Source organism: Mizuhopecten yessoensis, unplaced genomic scaffold (genome assembly GCF_002113885.1).
Source record: "Mizuhopecten yessoensis strain PY_sf001 unplaced genomic scaffold, ASM211388v2 scaffold3627, whole genome shotgun sequence".
Lineage (NCBI taxonomy): Eukaryota > Metazoa > Mollusca > Bivalvia > Pectinida > Pectinidae > Mizuhopecten > Mizuhopecten yessoensis.
In genome coordinates, this window is record NW_018405139.1 from 1,698,008 (window position 1) to 1,717,830 (window position 19,823).

Below are 19,823 nucleotides of genomic sequence, written 5' to 3' on the forward strand. Positions count from 1 at the left end.
AGTTAAAGTGCAATCAATAAATGAACAATTAGAAGACGACAAAGACGGATTAAGTGACAAAAACGGAGGATACATAGCTGATCAAATAACCTTCAGGGATAAAACTCAGTTGAGTGATAAAAATACTGAGGAAACAAGCACCGATGATATCAGTAAATCTTGCTCGTGGAAGGATGTAGGAAGCTTGTTTGATAAATTCTGTCTTGTATTATTTATTTGTTGTCAGTTAATACGAAGTGTGGCTACTGTCATCGATTCTATGCTGTATTTAAGTTCTGACGAATAAACATACTTAGTACTCGGGAAGCTCCGAATAAGTGAAAATTATATAAAAAGGAACCATTGAAAATGATCATGTGACCTGATCAACGTTCAGTGCAAAGAAAACAATGTACCCTATATGTGTGACGACAATTTCAGTATGTTTGAAAATATACTCTCTAATTATACTACTTATTCCTATATCAATGTCAAATGAATTATAATAAAAAGAGATATGTTTTAAAATTATGTCGGGCTTATGTTATGTATGCTTTCTGATAATGTTTACAAGGAGGTTGACCTTGGAAGCTTATGTTTATTGCCACCAACCATCAGTCTATAATGTATGCATAGAGACAGAAGCATACCGTAAACAAACAAGGACAGACCTCTATGTCTAGAGGAAAAAATGTATTTAGGCAATCCTACTACATTACAATCTTCACTTCGTCACCAGACTCTTGACAAGTTTTATTGTACCATCATTAAGCTTCTGGGAGGGTAGCATACAAACCTAACTTGATCATGCTGTGAATGTACAATCATTATCGAAATTATAAGTGAGATCACTAGTTTTGGGTTTTATTGTTAATTTATTTCAACATGTACAAAATACAAAATTCGCATATGTATTCTTTGTTTTTTAAGCAGGGTATTTTGGTATCTTTTGCGAATAGGGCATCACAAAAATATAATAGGGCTACTACCCTCATCGGTACACTTTGTTCATAATTTATATTTTTCGCTTTCCTTCTCTAAACTTCCGGCTGTGTCTCCCTTGGCACTCGTTTTCTTATAACATCAGCTGTTGCAAGAACTTTGTACAAAAACAAACAATCAACGTCATTGTTTACGACACATTCATTAATTATTTTCATTTTTTACAGTTCTAAAATGTTATAAACGGTATTACAGTTTATCGTTTCGCAATTATAGACACCGTGTGTCCTGATTTTCTTTTTGCACGCGTCATGTTGGCCTATATCTATAACTGACAACAAACAAGACATCGCCTTGAATATTTATAGGTTTTAGGTCATAACCACTCTTAATGCCTTATATTTTGTATTTGAAAGGATAGTCCTTGAATTTGTGAATTTTTTCTCGTTATTGAAAATGCGTTATAGACATATTTTTTTAATGAAAAGATATACCAACATGCTTGTCTTTCTCGTTCTTACGATCAAAATGAAAACACCGCTGATATACTCAAGACAAAAAGCAGATATCAAAATATATCGGTCTATTTTAGATAGGATTTTTATTATCAACTACGATCTATCTTTGTATTGGTATGCTTGTATAAGAAAGATGTTGATCCTTAAAACTGAAGTCATAATGAACTAGATGTATATGTATTTTCCCACTGTATCCAAATTGTCATGCAACTTGACGTTGACTTGGACCATGCTAACAACTCTTCCCCTGTGGCTATGCTTACAACCCTTCCAGAGTGGACCATGCTTACTGCCCTTCACATGTGGACCATGCTTACAGCCCTTCCCGTGTGGACCGTGCTTACAGCCCTCCCATGTGGACCATGCTTACAGCCCTTCCCGTGTGGACCATGCTTACAGCCCTTCCCGTGTGGACCATGCTTACAGCCCTTCCCATGTGGACCATGCTTACAACCCTTCCGGTGTGGGCCATGCTTAAAACCTTTCCGGTGTGGGCCATGCTTACAACCCTTCCCGTGTGGGCCGTGCTTACAACACTTCACGTATGGACCATGCTTACAACCCTTCGACATTTGGTTCTCTATAGTATGCGTAGTTAAAATGGTTACAAAAGTCAGAGTGTAGTCATGAAAATTTAAATGAGTGCATTAGTCGCAATAACTGATAAAATCCGATACGCAACATTTTGTAATGCGGATGTATACCGTTTCCATGCTATTGCTTTGTTGATCATACAATGCTAACAAATATCCATTATTCCAACGAGTGTATACAATGATTATTTACTGATAACGTCTGGGTATTACACAAGGACAGACAGCCGCTCTTCTGGACCACACCAGTATCAATAACAAATCACTTGGCATTACATTTAAATGTATTTGGCTTCATTCCTTCTAACGACATACATTATATTTTAATAATATTTTTGCTTTATGTATTTAATGAAGAGGTCTGAATTTTCTCTATGTAAACGAACTTAATGTATCGGATACCATTTTGATGAGAAACCCAGACCGATGCTATTGATGCTTAATTCGAGGACATAGTTTTCTGCCCGATATTTAAATAATAATAAAAAATCACCCGAATGAAGACTTAAAGGGACAATTTAGTGAAGTAATATTGTTTGATGATTTCGTAACAAAATTCTGTATAATAACATAGTTCTATACCCCTTATGTATAATACATGTCGAGATATTGACAAGAGAAAATGTTTCCTTGACGTTCTTAATCAGTAATGAAGAAATCTGTACAACCATACGTTTAAGCGACATGTGTTTGTGAACGTCTAACTAACAAATGTGTCTTTCCAGCCGAGGAGAGATTGTAAATTCCCACTTTATTCACCTAATTTCTTTCGAATACAAGTACCAGCATGTATTCGAAATCAATAACAACTTCCAAACAACATCTCAATTATCGTTATAAACGAGTGATTTATTTGACGTTTAAACCACTGGTATCGCAATTTGTACGGTTTGAAATTCCCCATGCGGTTCCCTGTTGCATGCAAACTGTATTTATACCTGTTTCTTTTTATTCAACTCAAATTGTTAACAGAAGTATGTCATTAGATTTATATACTTAATATTTATAATTATAGCTTGCGATGTGTTGTGTAAATTCATAGCGACAAGAGTGTGATATGTCTGAAATAACACTTATTGTTGGTTACTGTACATGTTTACTTCTCACTGAAAGGCCCGGATTTTGCACTATTTCGGTCGTAGCTATATTTATCACCGGTTTTCCCAAAGGAAAAAACTGACCACACTCGACGTTGGGTTTAGGTTAGGTCATAATCAACTTCGTTAACTTTCGTTAGGAGATCGGAATGTTAAGTTTCTAATCGATCTGAAGGCCTAAAACAACAGTTCCTTAGATACAGCTAAATACGCTTGGTGAAATAAAACACTAACATGTTATTTAGCCTACGTTATTTTAACGATTTGCCAGTAAGGTCACATGGTATAATTGTATTTATCTATTTATTAGTTTCTACATTGTGCGTTTCCTTACTTTGTATTTCCGGGGATTATGTTATACTCAATTTGGTTTAATCTGCTAGTGAAATATCGATCCCTGAGGTTGGCTGTAACCGTTGTGGTTAAAGTATTGTTGCTTGGTCAATAGTTTGATTTATGGCTTTACATGATTTATCTACAAAATATATCTACACATGGCTGAATGATTGATAAATGCCAAACATAGCTAAGAAATGACATTTCATATGCATCTACAGCCTTCCATAGAAATACATTTACCCAAGTGATATTTTGTATATGTTGACGTTAGTATATCCTCCGTAAAGTGCATATTAAAGTGTAATATTTTGTGGATTGTTTAACATTTTAAATACCTATTTTTTCATGTAAAGATGTCAACCCATTTCAACGCATTAACTTCCTCATTTATAAATCAATAAATTTTCAAGATATTTTTTCTTTCCTGTTTTACTCTTTGTTCAAACTTATCACAATGCACCAAGCACTAAGCAATATCCCTGAATACGTATCTATCGCTAGGTTACAACCAGTCTTAATGCCTTGATTAATGACCTGTATTTGAAAGCCCTATATTATCTTTTACCAGGTTTGTAAGGTGTAGTCACCTGTGTGTGCTTCACGTTCATTTTCAAAGATACAATGTGGTAGACTCTGCTGGTGGATTTAGTTTGTCCCCGTACCTTGATATCAACAGTTACCTCTTTTAGGTCGTGGCATGGGTCATAATATACACACTTTGCAGATTATGTAATTTGAAAATAACGATTTCACTTCTAAATTCTTATATTCATAATGAATTAAGGGACTTTACGCACGTGTTCCTGTGTTCCAGTTAATCTTTTAGACAATTTGGATTCCAACTGTTTTGCCAGAGCATCATCGATGAGTTCTAGAAAGACGAAAATGCCGTATATGCATTGCAATTCATTTTTGATATACTGTATCTATTACAAAGTTTTAAATGTGGCGTCACATGTGTATGTCATGCTCGTCTTTTAGTCCCCGATGTTTGCTGTTACCTTCATGTCCACAGTTACTAGTATCTCTTGAGTAGTGGCATGGATACTGATATACCATTTTACAAATTATTTTATTTGAAAATAACCACTACTCCTTTAGATTTTGAATAAATAATTGGGATGAACGAGCTTGGCCCTCTGCTTCAACAGTAGTTTAGACACTTTGAACTGTTAGGACCCAAGATCACCCATGAGTCCAAGAAGGACGAAGCAGCTGTATATGAATTGTTATTCCTTTTTGACATACTGCATCTGTTACATCATTTTAAATGCAAATTCACCTATGTGTGTTACGTTCCTCTTTCATTTGAAAAGATAGTTCTCGAAATTTGTTACATATTTTCTCCTTTCTGGTAATAAGTTATTGATATACTACCTTCTGTACAAGTCATACCAGTATACTTTCTTTCTACTTCTTACAATCAAAACGTAAACCCCGCTGATAGATATGGGATATATCAAAATATAAGTGTTTATTTTGGATATGTTAAACATGATTGTAAAAGATAATCCTCCTGTCATTGCTATGCTTCCATAATCAAGATGTTGATCGTAAAACAATAATCATAATCAAGAAAGTATCCATGATCTATGCAAGAAATATTTTGCATGAACTTTGCATATCTTACAAAGCACTTCTATTACACGATCACACCCAACACTCCAAGATTGACTGAAATCCATAATTGTTGAAGGCTTAATTGTCTGGGATGATAATTGCGATACTGCTTTCTGCAGAATATCTCATCCACTGCTTCATAACAGGGCTTCATATTTTGTAGATAAAGGGGGGTTCCGGGAGGAGTATTCGTGAAGCCAGTGCTTAGAGTTAAATGTAGATTTCCCCCTTTTTTATATTAAAATATTGTACAACAGAGATTTCCTTATACATAGTAATAGTTTAGCATACATACTGACACCAATGCTTACACCAATGCAGTTCTATTACAAGAAAAGTATGACACTAACGTCCAGGAACATTAACCCAATACTTCGCAATTGTGTAACAGAAAGAAGCATATTATCAGTTAAGATTGCCGTTTGATTAACATGCATGCACTTACATTAATTAAAAGCTTAAAATATAAAATATAAATATAATTCTTTACCATTATTCAATAACCGGATGCGCTTGTGTTCGAATTGTTTCAACATGAATATTTACTGTTGGTTGCACTAGCAAAGAAAAACTTTTCCGATATATTTGTTACCAAACCACGTTACGCCTATCCTTAGTGTATGTAAAGAGTTACACATTCCTTAGTTACTTTGCCCTTACAGTTTTCACCAACTGGATCTATAATATATTTTGCAGGTGATATTTTATCACGTGTGTATCTCATTTTAAAACGTTTATCTTTTGAGATGGAAGTTAGTAGTCAAGGTAGATTGATTCCTTAGTCCTTGAGGTTTCCCGAAACCTTGTTACCCACAGTAGTGGTAGGGTTCACAATACACACTTTACTCGTTATTAATTTGAAATTCCCAAATACACTTTTAATTTTTGATATTGCTGTAATTAGGGTGTCTTACGCACCTTCCATTCTGTTTCAATAGTAGTTTAGACTATATGGACTACCACCTTTTTGGCCCCCTAGCGTAACTGCTGATTCCTAGAAGGACAAAACAGGGGTAATTCATTTTTGCTTACTATATTTGCTACCAAATGTTACAGGTGCAAATACGTGTGTGTCGTGATTTCATCCTCAATCTAAAAATACAGAATTTCATATCCATATTAAGGGTGACCAGGCTCGTAGTTATACATTAGTTTATCATATCTGAAATCGCGACAGGTTTCATTCCTCTTGTTTACGGTTTATCTCCCGGTTGTTAGGGACAGATACGTTCAGATTTGTTTCCACTGTTGTATTATGTTTACTTACCAATGTTAATGTTGTCTATTTATTCCCTGAAGAAATCATCACAAACCAACTGTCAGAGTGATCATATGTCAACTCTTTCACCACCGCGGACCATAATGAACTCATCCAAATAAATGTATGGTAGAGTCTACTAAAGTTACCTAGGATTGAAAGGGTTAACTAGTAACAACAGAAACAACCTATTGTCATTTTCCACAATAGCATCTACCTTTGGTAGACAGGCCACGACGCCCACACTGCTGACAGAGGATGATTTTGTCTTAGTTATCAATATATCAGTAGTAAATACAGCTTAGTATGAAATAAACCAATCGTGAAGCTGATTGGACAAAAAAAAACAAGGAATTCCTGTTAAAATGTCTGAGCTTATTTTTATTTTATTAGACAATGGTTTACGTGGAGATGTGTACTCTATTGGAAAAATGATTAGAAAAATGATTCCGCTTCTTAGGCTTGTTGCAGTTTTCATGGTATTCCAATAACCCAAGCGAAAGGTTTGTAGAGAAGTGATGTGCAGATGTTACATGACAAACTGTTTCAAGGTTACAACGAAACCCTTGGTCCTAAAATCTACCAAAATGAGCCTATTCATCTCCAAATTGTTTTTAATTTAGATTCAAGTAATGACGGTGACGATAAAACCGGAAAGTTCTCAATTACTGGGTATTTAAATTTGACATGGACGGATGACAGAATGTCGTGGGGTTCCTTACAACAAGGAAACATCACCAATGTACTTATGCAAGTACCGATGGTTTGGATCCCTCCCTTGGTTATTGCAAACCTTACAATTATGTGAAGAAAGAATGAAACGACTTTATTCAGACAAATTACAATTACGATGGAAAAGCTGTTTGGATAATCCCAGATTTATATACCGTTGCATGTTCAGCAAATATAGCCTACTACCCATTCAGTATACCTTGTGTAGATTCGAAGGTTGCCGGAGTATCGACTGGGAACTACTAGACTACTAGGTTGACGGAGTATCTACTGGGAACTACTAGACTACTAGGTTGACGGAGTATCTACTTGGAACTACTAGACTACTAGCTGGGCGGAGTATCTCCTTGGAACTACTAGACTACTAGCTGGGCGGAGTATGTACTGGGAACTACTAGACTACTAGGAGGGCGGAATATCTACTTGGAACTACTAGACTAGTAGGTGGGCGGAATATCTACTTGGAACTTCTAGACTACTAGCTGGGCTGAGTATCTAGGTGGAACTACTAGACTACTATCTGGGCGGAGTATCTACTTGGAACTGCTAGACTACTAGCTGGGCGGAGTATCTCCTTGGAACTACTAGACTACTAGCTGGGCGGAGTATGTACTGGGAACTACTAGACTACTAGGTGGGCGGAGTATCTACTTGGAACTACTAGGCTACTAGGTTGACGGAGTATCTACTTGGAACTACTAGGCTACTAGGTGGACGGAGTATCTACTGGGAACTACTAGACTACTAGGTGGGCGGAATATCTACTTGGAACTACTAGACTACTAGGTGGGCGGAATATCTACTTGGAACTACTAGACTACTAGCTGGGCTGAGTATCTAGTTGGAACTACTAGACTACTATCTGGGCGGAGTATCTACTTGGAACTACTAGACTAGTAGGTGGGCGGAATATCTACTTGGAACTACTAGACTACTAGCTGGGCGGAGTTTCTACTTGGAACTACTAGACTACTACATGTAGCTAGGTGGACGGAGTATCTACTATATCCAAAGATGGTCAGATAACGAAGGCTTGCCCCTTATCGATTTTTGAACACCGATGTATCAATTATAAACGAAATCAAACGGAATAAACAAGAAATATATTCTCATTATATTATATTGTTTATTGTTATTTTATTTGACAATATAAATCATTTTTAACCATATAACTTCGATAGTCTGTCCGAAATGTTCTCATTTTCATTTTAAAGCCCAGTTGACTTCTGTTTATAACATCAATGACCCTGACTGACCAAAACAAGTCAGATAAATAATAACGGTACAAGAAACAGAGTGACCCAAGAGGGTCAATGTTTGTACGCCACAATTTGAATAATTCTGACGTCACCAATACATGGCAAAATGACCAAAGGTTCTGGCAAAAAAAAACACGCAATTTGCGAATCACTGGATTCCGTAGCAAACTTCAAATCGCAGCAGGGTCATCCGCGAAGTATTATAACTGACAGACATGGTAACTAGTGTTTCAGACAAGGATCATGCTGTTAGGTGCAATGCCTGCCGACACAGCCACACACAAGTTTGTCATGATCGTTTAATATGGTTTGGACATCGGGGTCAAAAGACACGACCTCGTGCTTGAATATCGTTTTGAATTCCAGGCTACTTATTATCGTGCAAATCGCTGAGTGTGTTTTGGACATCGGGGTGAAGATCCGCAGACATGTGTTTCATTTTCATTATGAATTGCAAGCTGAAATTATTAAGTTATTGTTTAAACGAAATACCGATAATAGTGCTATAACATTGATATTTATGATCATGATATAAAGGTATATCACGTACGGTTGTTTTAAATGGAAGATTGAAATAATAGTACTGAGACGAGGGACTTGCTATACCGTGTTATTACCCGGATTTAAATTATGAACAGGCTACAAATGTATACGCATCTTCATGACATAATCGCAAAGGCAGGCAGGGGGTACACAACTATCTACATGGACTTAAATCACTTAAACTACCTCTATCGTTAAGTGGAATTAGTGCAAAAAGCTTTGAATTTAGATGTCGGTTACAAATATTTCTGTCAAACGCGTGATTCAGGAACTACATGTACCTTCATGTCAAATGCAGAGGATATAGAGAACTATTCTTTACAAAATTACTTAGACCATTCCATAAGTTCGAATTCATTGCAGAGTGAATACTTGATTTTTTGAAATTTATCTTCTCTACAGCTTAGAAATTGCTTATATTTTTGGTAAGGAAATCACGATGAAGATCATAAATGTTTTAAGGATGCAAATTAAAAGATGAAGATAATCTGGAACTAAACTACTATTACTGCAAATCTTATAGAAAGTGGAGAAAGTCGAGTTCTTTTGTTAGTTAGTTGTTTTTTTTGTCTTTCGGGGTTTTTTTTGCAAAAAGGACAGAACTTGTCCGTTATTAGTTTTGGTGACAGCTGCACAAATACGGGTAATATAATGGAGTTTTCTCCCTTTTACTGTAACTTACTATACTGTTTTACTATCATGTATGACTGGTAGGCTTTTTGTGCTTCATTATTGTATGTAATCTTAACTCGAAATATCACGCAGCATATTTTGAATTAAATGCTTATCTAGCTCCCATTTTTTTAGTTAAAATTGACAACATTATCCCTATTTTAAATCACACTATATTGGTGTATATCCTTGCCAAATTTTACACTTTGCTACTTAGCATGTATGTATATTTCATTGTAATAGTGCTTTAACGATCAGTAAGTAAAACTTGTGTAACATTATATAAATATCACATTCATTCGCCTCGGTCAACAATGCTTCCTTGGGGTGAAAATATGCAATATCGCTCTCTCATGAATGTGATTTTTATTTTATTATACCGAGTGTCATGTTTAGGTGTTTCACCACTTCACCATTTTTAAAGGACCTTGTGTTGATTTGACATGAACCAAGACTTCATCTCAACAGTTGTCTAATGAACCACCCATGAATGTGGTTTGATAACACCCTGGCACTGGGACGAACCGCGCACGCATACGTTTGGCGCATGTAACAATTTTTGGAATAACACCCTGGCACTGGGACGAACCGTGCACGCATACGTTTGGCGCATGTGATATTTTTTGGAATGTCACCCTGTCTTCTTTATCTTTGTAAAACGAGCAAGTAACATTGAAAATGTTCACATCTTTCTCAACCAATCAGATTACGAGATTTTAACAGAAGGTATAATAATATTGTAATCACAGACAGGTAGCATTTGAAGTTAGATATATACACTGCAGGTAAATAATGAATATTATTATACCTTCTGTTAAAATCTCGTAATCTGATTGGTTGAGAAAGATGTGAACATTTTCAATGTTACTTGCTCGTTTTACAAAGATAAAGAAGACAGGGTGACATTCCAAAAAATATCCCATGCGCCAAACGTATGCGTGCAAGGTTCGTCCCAGTGCCAGGGTGTTATTCCAAAAATTGTTACATGCGCCAAACGTATGCGTGCACGGTTCGTCCCAGTGCCAGGGTGTTATCAAATCACACTCATGGTTGGTTCATTCGACAACTGTTGAGATGAAATCTTGGTTTATGTCAAATCAACACAAGGACCTTTAAAAATGGTGAAGTGGTGAAACACCTAAACATGACACTCGGTATAATAAAATAAAAATCACATTCATGAGAGGGCGATATTGCATATTTTCACCCCTCGGAAAGCATTGTTGACCTCGGCTTCGCCTCGGTTAACAATGCTTCCTTGGGGTGAAAATATGCAATATCGCCCTCTCATGAATGTGATATTATATTCATTATTTACCTCCAGTGTATATATCTAACTTCAAATGCTACCTGTCTGTGATTACTTATGTGCTGCATTGCTTTTGTACCTTTATTGTTTTACTTGTTAAATTATCCTCTGATATTTGCTTGCCATTTCTTAACTAGCTTTTAATTTACCTGCTTGCTATTTATCCATGTTATTTCTTATTTGTGTTCATCTTTGTCGCAAGAATAGCACTACAGTGCTAATGGTTATTGTTTTAAATATGCGACGTTAAATAAACATTATTGTATCATTCCAGTGGCGTAGCATACATGTATACTTGTATGCCCAAGGATACACTAACATTTTCAAGATTTTTTTTAATTACTGATTTCTTCTATTTTTTTATGATTTATATGGACCGTCCGTATCAATCATAAAAGGGGAAAGAATAAAACAAAATCTTCTTGAAAATTTGTTGTTATGTCTATACACAATGGAAAATCTCGACGGTTATGTAGAATTCCAAATTTAAAAAAAAAACTAAATGAAGTACAAAATTTGATATTATTCATATAAAAAGACGGGTTTTATTTGTTAATAGTCATACTAAAAGGATTTCCCAGAAAACGAGAGATTGCTTCTAGGACTTAGTAGAATTCTTCTGTTTTTTTTAGCTCCCCCTCTCAAACCCTCCCCCTCCTACGGCGCTACGCGCCACGGACACCCCGAAAAATGATTTGCTACGTATACGCCACTGCAGTCCGCCAGAAAAGGTTAAAGGGAGAAAACTCGTACGTATTTATCAGCAAATCGTTTCTAATGTACGACAATCCTGGAATGAATTCTAACAATCAAAATATGATTTTTAAACAGTACATATATAATACGTCAATCAGCCTTGTCTCCAAGTTCAGTCTTATTGATTTCACAGATTGTATTTCAGTGACGATGTTGTCAAATTATTCTGTTACGTATTCCACTTACTTCTTAACGGTTACGTAAGGAATGTAATATTTACCAATCAATTAAACCTCATTTGTCACTCTATCCGAACCTTCCCAGGTAAACACAAATATATGCGATAAAAATTGAATTTAATCTACGACATATAATCGAATGATATGAAATTGTAATCTTTCTTTTTTTCGAGTTGGGGTGGGGTGGGTTCAGATGTGGTATTTAGTGTAAATTGAAAGCGTCATTGGATCATTCTGATAGGTTTTGAGTCTACATAAGATTGGGTATCATGCCGCCTTTTTAATCTTCATATATTAATTTAAAGACTTTTGTAAAAATCATACAATAAAACGTTGTGAAGGCGAATATTTTACATCCGTTTCTGTAAGTAGTTTCCGCATTCCACAAAATGAATTTTTGAAGATACTTTTAAGAGAGAGCCCTGCTTTAAGATTGATACTGATGTCAATCTACGGTTTTACACGAAAAAAATACTTACACAAAACAATCCCAACGACGAACAATCTACCAAAATCTTCCTTCGATAAAAGAAACATTTCGCCTCTTGCCATCAATGAAATAATTAGATCACGTATTTGACTAGCTCGAATCCCCTCTGGCCCTGACACCAGACATTTTGACAGATAGGGTGAGGGTACCCAAAATGGAACGGTACCAAAAATGGAATACTTCAAATATTGATGCAGCTTTTCCATTTTGCAATAAAAATTAATGGAATTCATGTATTCTAAATCAAGATTTATATAGTTTTATGTTTTTGAGCAAATATCATATCTGCCTAACTCTTGAACACTGCTCATAAAAAATGAAATATATAAAGAAAATGAAATGAAAAAGAATCCGGGAAATGGTAAATACGGTGCGACAACATAAATATCCTATCATATTTCCAAACATGGAAAATTATATGAACTGTTCAAACAAATATTTTAGGGAATGAATGACTAAAATTTGTCAGAAATCGTTAAAACCTTTTTTGAAATAAAGATTTTTTAAACGCTGTCAGTTATTTTCATCAACGGACTTACATGATGTTAAGTTTATATATAAGGTTAAAAGCAATGATACCGTACCCGATGGCGTATACGATGGGACGAAATAGGCGAGAAAGAAAAGAGAAATTTGGAAGCATGTCTAACGAGTTTCATCTGGCTCTAACACCAGACTTAGACATTTTGACAGATCGATATCTGGTGTGTCAGGGTCAGAGGAAACTCGGGCTGGTCTGACGAGTGGACTTTGATAGAAAAACAGTATGAATCATGTAAAGTGCTTATGGATTGATATGCTTCAATTCAAAAACATGTTTTGTACTTCTTACACTACATTTTTTTTTTATAACAAATGCATTTAAGACTTGGGTGCAACCCTGAATCCAGAAACCAATTTCAGCAAAAATCTTACTTTCATTTTCCTTTTGACCGGAAGTGATATTGCGCAAGGGATATAACTCTTCGAAGAATTTCTTAAAATGGCCGACGACGACCAGACACGGACACCAACAGGTAATTAAATCCTGAACAGCCATGCAAGATACATCTTTTGTGTTTTTCAGCCTCATAACCCTAATCATCTCCTCTTAGAAGTTAAGAAAGCCGCCAGACTTGAGATGGTGAAGCTCCAGCTGAAGGATAATAATCAAAATAGGAGAAACGCCCACACAAATTATTAATTAGCCAAACTGCCCAAACTTTCATGTTTTATTGTGTAGTTCTGTTTTGTCCATTTAGTATCGAGCCTAATCATGCACACACGCATATACATAGGTAAAGAATGCAGATATGGTTAAGACCCGTAAATCGGCCTTTCGTACTACGTGTGCATACATAATTTGGATTTGTGATGCTCATACCCCCCACCCCCCCACCCCACCCCACCCCCCAAAGACAGAATTAAATCTTGTACCTATGTAGATGGTGTCTACAGCTGGCCTTGTTCCTCTCTGACATTCATCTTTCACAGTTTAGACATTTGCCTTCCTGCGTCTGTTGAAAGTTGTTTCCAGCAAATAAACATGTACACTTCTCAATAATTTAATGTCTCGGTAATAGCTCACATAAATAAAATAAAGTAATTAGTTTATGAATTAATTGAAGTTACATGTCAAAGAGTTATAGCTTAGGTACATATATGCCTCGACTCTCTGACCCCTCCACTTGTCTCCCTTCTGGCTCCAGCAAGCATGGATAGGAGTGATTGCCTAAAGGATCCTTTATTGTTTGGTGTTTTGATATGATGCCGCTGCATTTTCTGATAATTTGGTCTGTACATAGTTGCCAATTCACCCCCTCTTGGGGGTTATTCTCCCAATTTCATGGCATAACCTATGACGAATTATCACCCTGATGGGTTTATTGAACTTAAAATTATTGAACATTCATCAATTATACAGTGACAAACACCCTTTGTTTTGGTAATAAATATATTGAACAGAAAAATTGTAAAAGTAAAATATCAAGATGATTGACTATTTTAGATGTATGCTGTCATGAATTTTGTTGAAAAATGTTGTCACACACTATCACCCACCAACAGAATTTTCACTTGTGGCCACGACCCACATTGTCAGACAGTTGCTTATATATATATTATCTATATTCATTGTTACTCTGAATACTTATATCATGTTCATTTGGAGATGCCTTTTCAGCCTGTATTTCAAGGATGAAAGTCAGAGTTCTAACAAACTCTTTTTGTATGATTATTATGCCCCTGTCATTTTACGGGATGGGCATATAATATTACCCATGTCCATCAAACAATGAAACTAATTTTACTGGACCAAAGGCATCCTTGTCTTACAGATAAATTTCTAGCTAATGTAAACTTTATCAATGTCTCTGTTTGTCTGGTAGTGGTGGCCAAAGACAAGGACCTGTCTACAGCGGAGGTTCAGGTGCTGATTCCAGGACTGCAGGTAAAGAAAACGATGCTGTTGGTGGGAAGTAAGAAACCTAAGGAGGATGTCTGCACTGTAGACGTTAAACTGGAGGAAAGGTATGTACCTTAAAACATAAGTTTGTTCACAGTATGAGTGTGTTTTCTTTTATAGAATCTAATTGTATTTGCAAGTTAAAACTGGTTTGTACTGTAATGAGTAAGCATTTCACTTCCCCAAACCAATAAAATGAAGAGTAGTGGGAGAGATGAACTGGGTTCCTTTTTACTTGCCACATGTTCTATAAAGATTTGATTTTTTTTTTATTATTGAAAAATAAGCATGTTATATTGGAGGAGATTCATTGATATCAACCCCAACCCTCAACCCTGAAAAAAGAGAAGCATTTATTACGAAATGTAAAGCCAAAAAATGGCTCTCTCAGTAAATAACAATTATAATGCAAATGATTCTGTAAACAGTTAAATAAGCATTCTATCAATGTACAATCATATCAGATACACATTTTTTTATCTTACTTCTGAGTTTATGTTCAAATCATGAGTAAGGATGCAGTTGCAATAAGTTTATACAACTAAATGAACGGAAACTCTGAAAGATTGAATTTATCAAAGATTGAATTATGTTGAATTAGCTCATGATTAAATTATGTTGAATAAGCTCATGATCAAATTATGTTGAATTAGTTCATGATTGAATTATGCTGAATTAGCTCATGTTTTTGTTGAAGCCTACTTCTTAAACTATTTCTTGTAATATGTTAAGGTAAATATTTGAAAAGTTGGTGATGGTGTTTAATTTTCTTGTTTTTAGTTCCCTGGAAGTGACAGCTGACATCAAGGATAAGAAAGGAAAAGTTACAAAGTACAGATACAAGGCTAATAAGTTACCCAGCATTATAGACAAAGAAGCATGTAGTGTCTCTGTAAGTAGCTGAAGGTTTATTGTGATCTGAGACATGTATAATTTATAGGGAGGTTACCATGTTGTACAAATCTCAAAATGTTCTTTATGGATGCTGTTCTCACCCTCATTCAATCTAATTTAAATTTGACTTGTAATTATGTTCCTCTATAATCCTCTGCGATACGCTCCTGTATTGAAGTGTATCGTAGAGAATCGTAGAGTAACGGAATTATAATTTTAATTAGATTGCACCCTCATTGTTGGTTTCCTTCTTGGAATCCCAGAGGTTATATTTACTTAAGTTCTCTGCAGCCCTGGAATATGTCATGATAAAAATGAAGGTTTTGTACATGTCACTTTGCAGATATTACAAGTGGACAAGTTTATGTACATCAAAATAATTGTGGGGTAGCATAACAGTAAAATTGAGATTAGAGATTGTTCAGTTTTATTACCTGAAACCAGTCAAATACATAACAGTTTGCCTTCAGTTTTGCTATGATGTATTGCAGGGGTAAAGATAATGGAAGTGAGTGTAGCCCCTGGAGTATCGAGGATGTGTTTGTTTCTGCGCAGTAGAACATTAAATAAATGATTCAAGGTTTTTTTCTATCAAGAGAAAAAATAAATTGCAAATGGCTATAGATGCCAAACAATGATAATAAGCACATCCTCTCCTCATGTTTATGTTAAAAGTAGGGAAATAGGAAAAAGTGACCTGGACTGCATCTCCATATTTCAAGGGGTTTGCTCTCAAAATAAATATTTTCTACACCCTTGGAATACGTGATGACAAAATCAAAGGCTCTATATATTAACAACCTGATGCAAATGATCTGAGTCCACTAATTTGATGCCTTTTATCAAGATGAAAGTTATCACACAGTGACACGTTGTTAAAATTGTACAGCATTGAGGTTCAGGTAACGGTATCCCTCCTCTGTAATCTTCAAAGGATAGATATCAGCCAATAAAACTGACCAGCTTTAATTTGTGTGTGACTCTTTTGAAATCTTCAAAGGACAAGTAGCAGTCTGGCTTTTACACTCAAAACCAATCAAACAGCTAACCACGAGCTTTCGATTTTGTCATGACATATATTCCAAGAGTCTAGAGAAGATGTGTACATCGAGAGCTTATGATGTTGAAGATACCTGACTGTAACACCGTCTGTTCTTGCTATCACTATGTGTAATCAGTGTTAAATTGACCATTCTGAGGTTCATGGGAATCCAGTTCTACAGGATATAGAGCGGCTGAAATATAATGGTTTCATAACACAACATAGCAGCTAGAATATATGATAGTTTTATTACACTATATACCAGTCTGAGTATATAATGGTGTTGTTACACTGTATGGCAGTCTGAGTATATAATGGTGTTGTTGCTCTATATATTAGTCTGAATATATGATGGTAATATTATACACTGCATAGTAGCTTGAATATATGACGGTGTTATAACACTGTTGTATAACAGTCTGTGTATATGATGGTGTTATAACACTGTATAACAGTCTGTGTATATGATGGTGTTATAACACTGTATAACAGCCTGAGTTTATGATGGCGTTTTTACAATGTATAACAGTCTGTGTTTATGATGGTGTTATAACACTTTACACCCGTCTGAGTTTGTGATAGTGTTAATTAATATATAACACTATAAAACAGCTTGATTATATGATATTTTGTAATTGTATTTATTATTTATTTCAGTATGAAAAAGAGAAAGTGATAATAAGTCTAAAGAAACAAGAAGAATACTCCTGGGATGTTGCACTGTCAAAGTCAGGATTAGACCAAGACCCTATTGATTAGATAGAGTTACCTCCCCTGTCAAGTAAACACCCCCACCTTTTGCTACCGATGTGATAACAATATATTGAAATGTAAATGATTTCTGTCCACATATTTGATACCAGTTGTATGGTAGTAACACTTTATACATATATATGAGTCTCCATTCTTACCTGTTTAAGCTGAGCAATTTGTTTACATACATGTATACAGGCAAATTTATTACTTGTTGTAGTGATCTGATATGTTCAAAATGAAGTAAAATACTTCCTTTTTAACTTAGCAATATCTCCATATGTTTCTCTCAATGTTTTGCCAAAGCCCATTGAAATGTCAAAATTTTCCAGGACAAATACAGAAAGGATATTGAGGTTTTATTGAAGTACATATATTACATACTCGTTATAAATTATTGCTGATTATTTTCTTAGTGCACATGTAATTTTATGATGCATTTAATTGTGTCTATCTGTTATGGTGCATTTAATTGTCTTTCTCTAGATAATCTCTGTATACATAAACAATGGATGGTTAAGCAGGTCTATTTGTCATTTAAGCGGACACCACGGCAGATCCGTTGTTCTAATATTAAGAAATAATAATGATCTTTGTTGTCTTATAAAAAGTTTAAAGTTTTGAGATGATTTTTTTTATGACTATCCAGTCATTTAGTTGTTTTTTTGCAAAACAGCCCTGTGTTTCTCTGGAAATATTTTTGATAGTGGAAAAACCCACTTGTATTAAAGTGACATATCTCAAAGGAAATGGGAAGACAACTTACTGCTACACTTTATTTAAATTATAACTTATTTACTATATATACCACTGTGCCTTCTGTAATCTTGTGTTATCTGTTCTTCTCACTAATCTTGAAAATATTAGCATTTTATAATTTAAAGTCTCTGAACATAATTTTTGGTAAACTTTTTCAGATAAAATATTTTATATTATAAAAAGAGAAGGGGGAAAAATGATAAAATCAAATCCTAGCATTGACTTATTGGTATGTGACATTTTGAAAAGCAGTTTATTGGGGAGAGAGGAAAACCAACCCAAGGACCGAAGGTTGGAAATAATTTGTATGTAGGGATATATATCACTTAGATGAAAGCAGTACAAGTAGTTTAGACTGACTGAAGAAAAGTGTTGGTAGTTGATTATACATTGTCAGTATAGCATAACCTATATGTTGTATATGTATTATTTACAGTAGAATGTTCAGTTAAAATTCATATCAGTGTCGTGGTATTGGTGAATAGATACATATTGTTTATTTTTTGACATTCTTTTGTTTAGCTTAATATTGTAGTTAATTTATGTACTTTCTCTGTCCTGTTTTTTCATTTTTGTAATCAATTAACTTTTTACTTACTTATTTACCATATTTCTTGTACATAAACATTGCATAGTACCTTTCCTTTGGTTTAGTTTTCACACTTTATACTTTCATGCCCTTCCTATTTTACAAGTGTAATGGTTAAGGTTGGGTTCTGGTAGATAATATTGAGTTAGTCCTTATATACAGTTAAAAAATACTGTTCATGTCTATCCCATTTAATTAGATTTAGTTTGTCTCTGTATAAGACAACTGGAGAAATTCTATTTTAAATCAAATTTGGAAAAAAAAAGTTGTTGAAACTTTGTTTTCATCTTTCTTGTTCTATGTAATAATATGGTAGGTAATGTTTATAAACATTTAACTTTTTTGTTATAGAAGTTTTTTTAATGTAGTTAGGGATTTGTTGTCTTTTTTTTTAATAAACTGATAAGTCAAGTAGCCAACTTGCCTCACAATTTAAAAAATAAATAAAAAATAAAATATATTTTGATACTGAAATCAAATTAAACCGGATAGACTGTATGTATTCTAGATCTGTTGAAATATATTCCTTTACAACGCCATGTTAATAAATTACTTGGATCTGTTTTATCAAAGTGTTGTGCTAGCTTAACAGAAACTTATAAATAAAATGTCAATAAATGAAAAAGAAATAGAAATTTATTTAATTTGTTTTAAACATCATAATTATTATTTATGCAAAGGATACAAAAAACCACATTTTTTTTAATATGGTATTGACTAGCAATGCCTGGCACGACTGGATTAGGGTATCGTTTTTGTTAGATTTAATTCAGTGTCTAGCTCCCATACCCTAGCTATATGACTTTACATCATTATTAGAATATTTTTTTTAAAGGATTTGCTTTGACAATGAAACATTCAAGGTTGATAATTGATATTAATTTCAGAAGGCTGTGCCTGTAGTCTCTATTTGTTATGTAATGTTGCGTGGTTATAGGATGATTGTAAACATACTCTATCTTGCCTTGTTATATATTACTAGTCTAGTATTATATTTCATTAAATGTAATAAATAGTTTGAAAACTGTTTTTCTAGATTCGCAGTTTGTGTCTTAGA

At 34.6% G+C, this 19,823-nt stretch overlaps 1 protein-coding gene across 1 annotated transcript; it reads left to right on the plus strand.

Annotated features, from left to right (window-relative positions):
* Positions 1-13,224: 13,224 nt before the first annotated feature.
* Positions 13,225-19,799, plus strand: LOC110447869. The gene is made up of 4 exons (XM_021493835.1): positions 13,225-13,302; positions 14,653-14,794; positions 15,510-15,621; positions 17,323-19,799. Exons 1-4 carry the CDS (start codon positions 13,269-13,271, stop codon positions 17,422-17,424), a joined length of 390 nt encoding a protein of 129 aa, XP_021349510.1. The 5' UTR covers positions 13,225-13,268; the 3' UTR covers positions 17,425-19,799.
* The last annotated feature ends 24 nt before the right edge of the window (positions 19,800-19,823 follow it).

Bases quoted from the DNA above. Each gene is read 5' to 3' on its own strand.
- LOC110447869 (XM_021493835.1), top strand. From the start codon at position 13,269: ATGGCCGACGACGACCAGACACGGACACCAACAG. The intron at 13,303-14,652 runs GTAATTAAATCC...TTTGTCTGGTAG, and splicing joins CCAGACACGGACACCAACAG to TGGTGGCCAAAGACAAGGAC. The intron at 14,795-15,509 runs GTATGTACCTTA...TCTTGTTTTTAG, and splicing joins GACGTTAAACTGGAGGAAAG to TTCCCTGGAAGTGACAGCTG.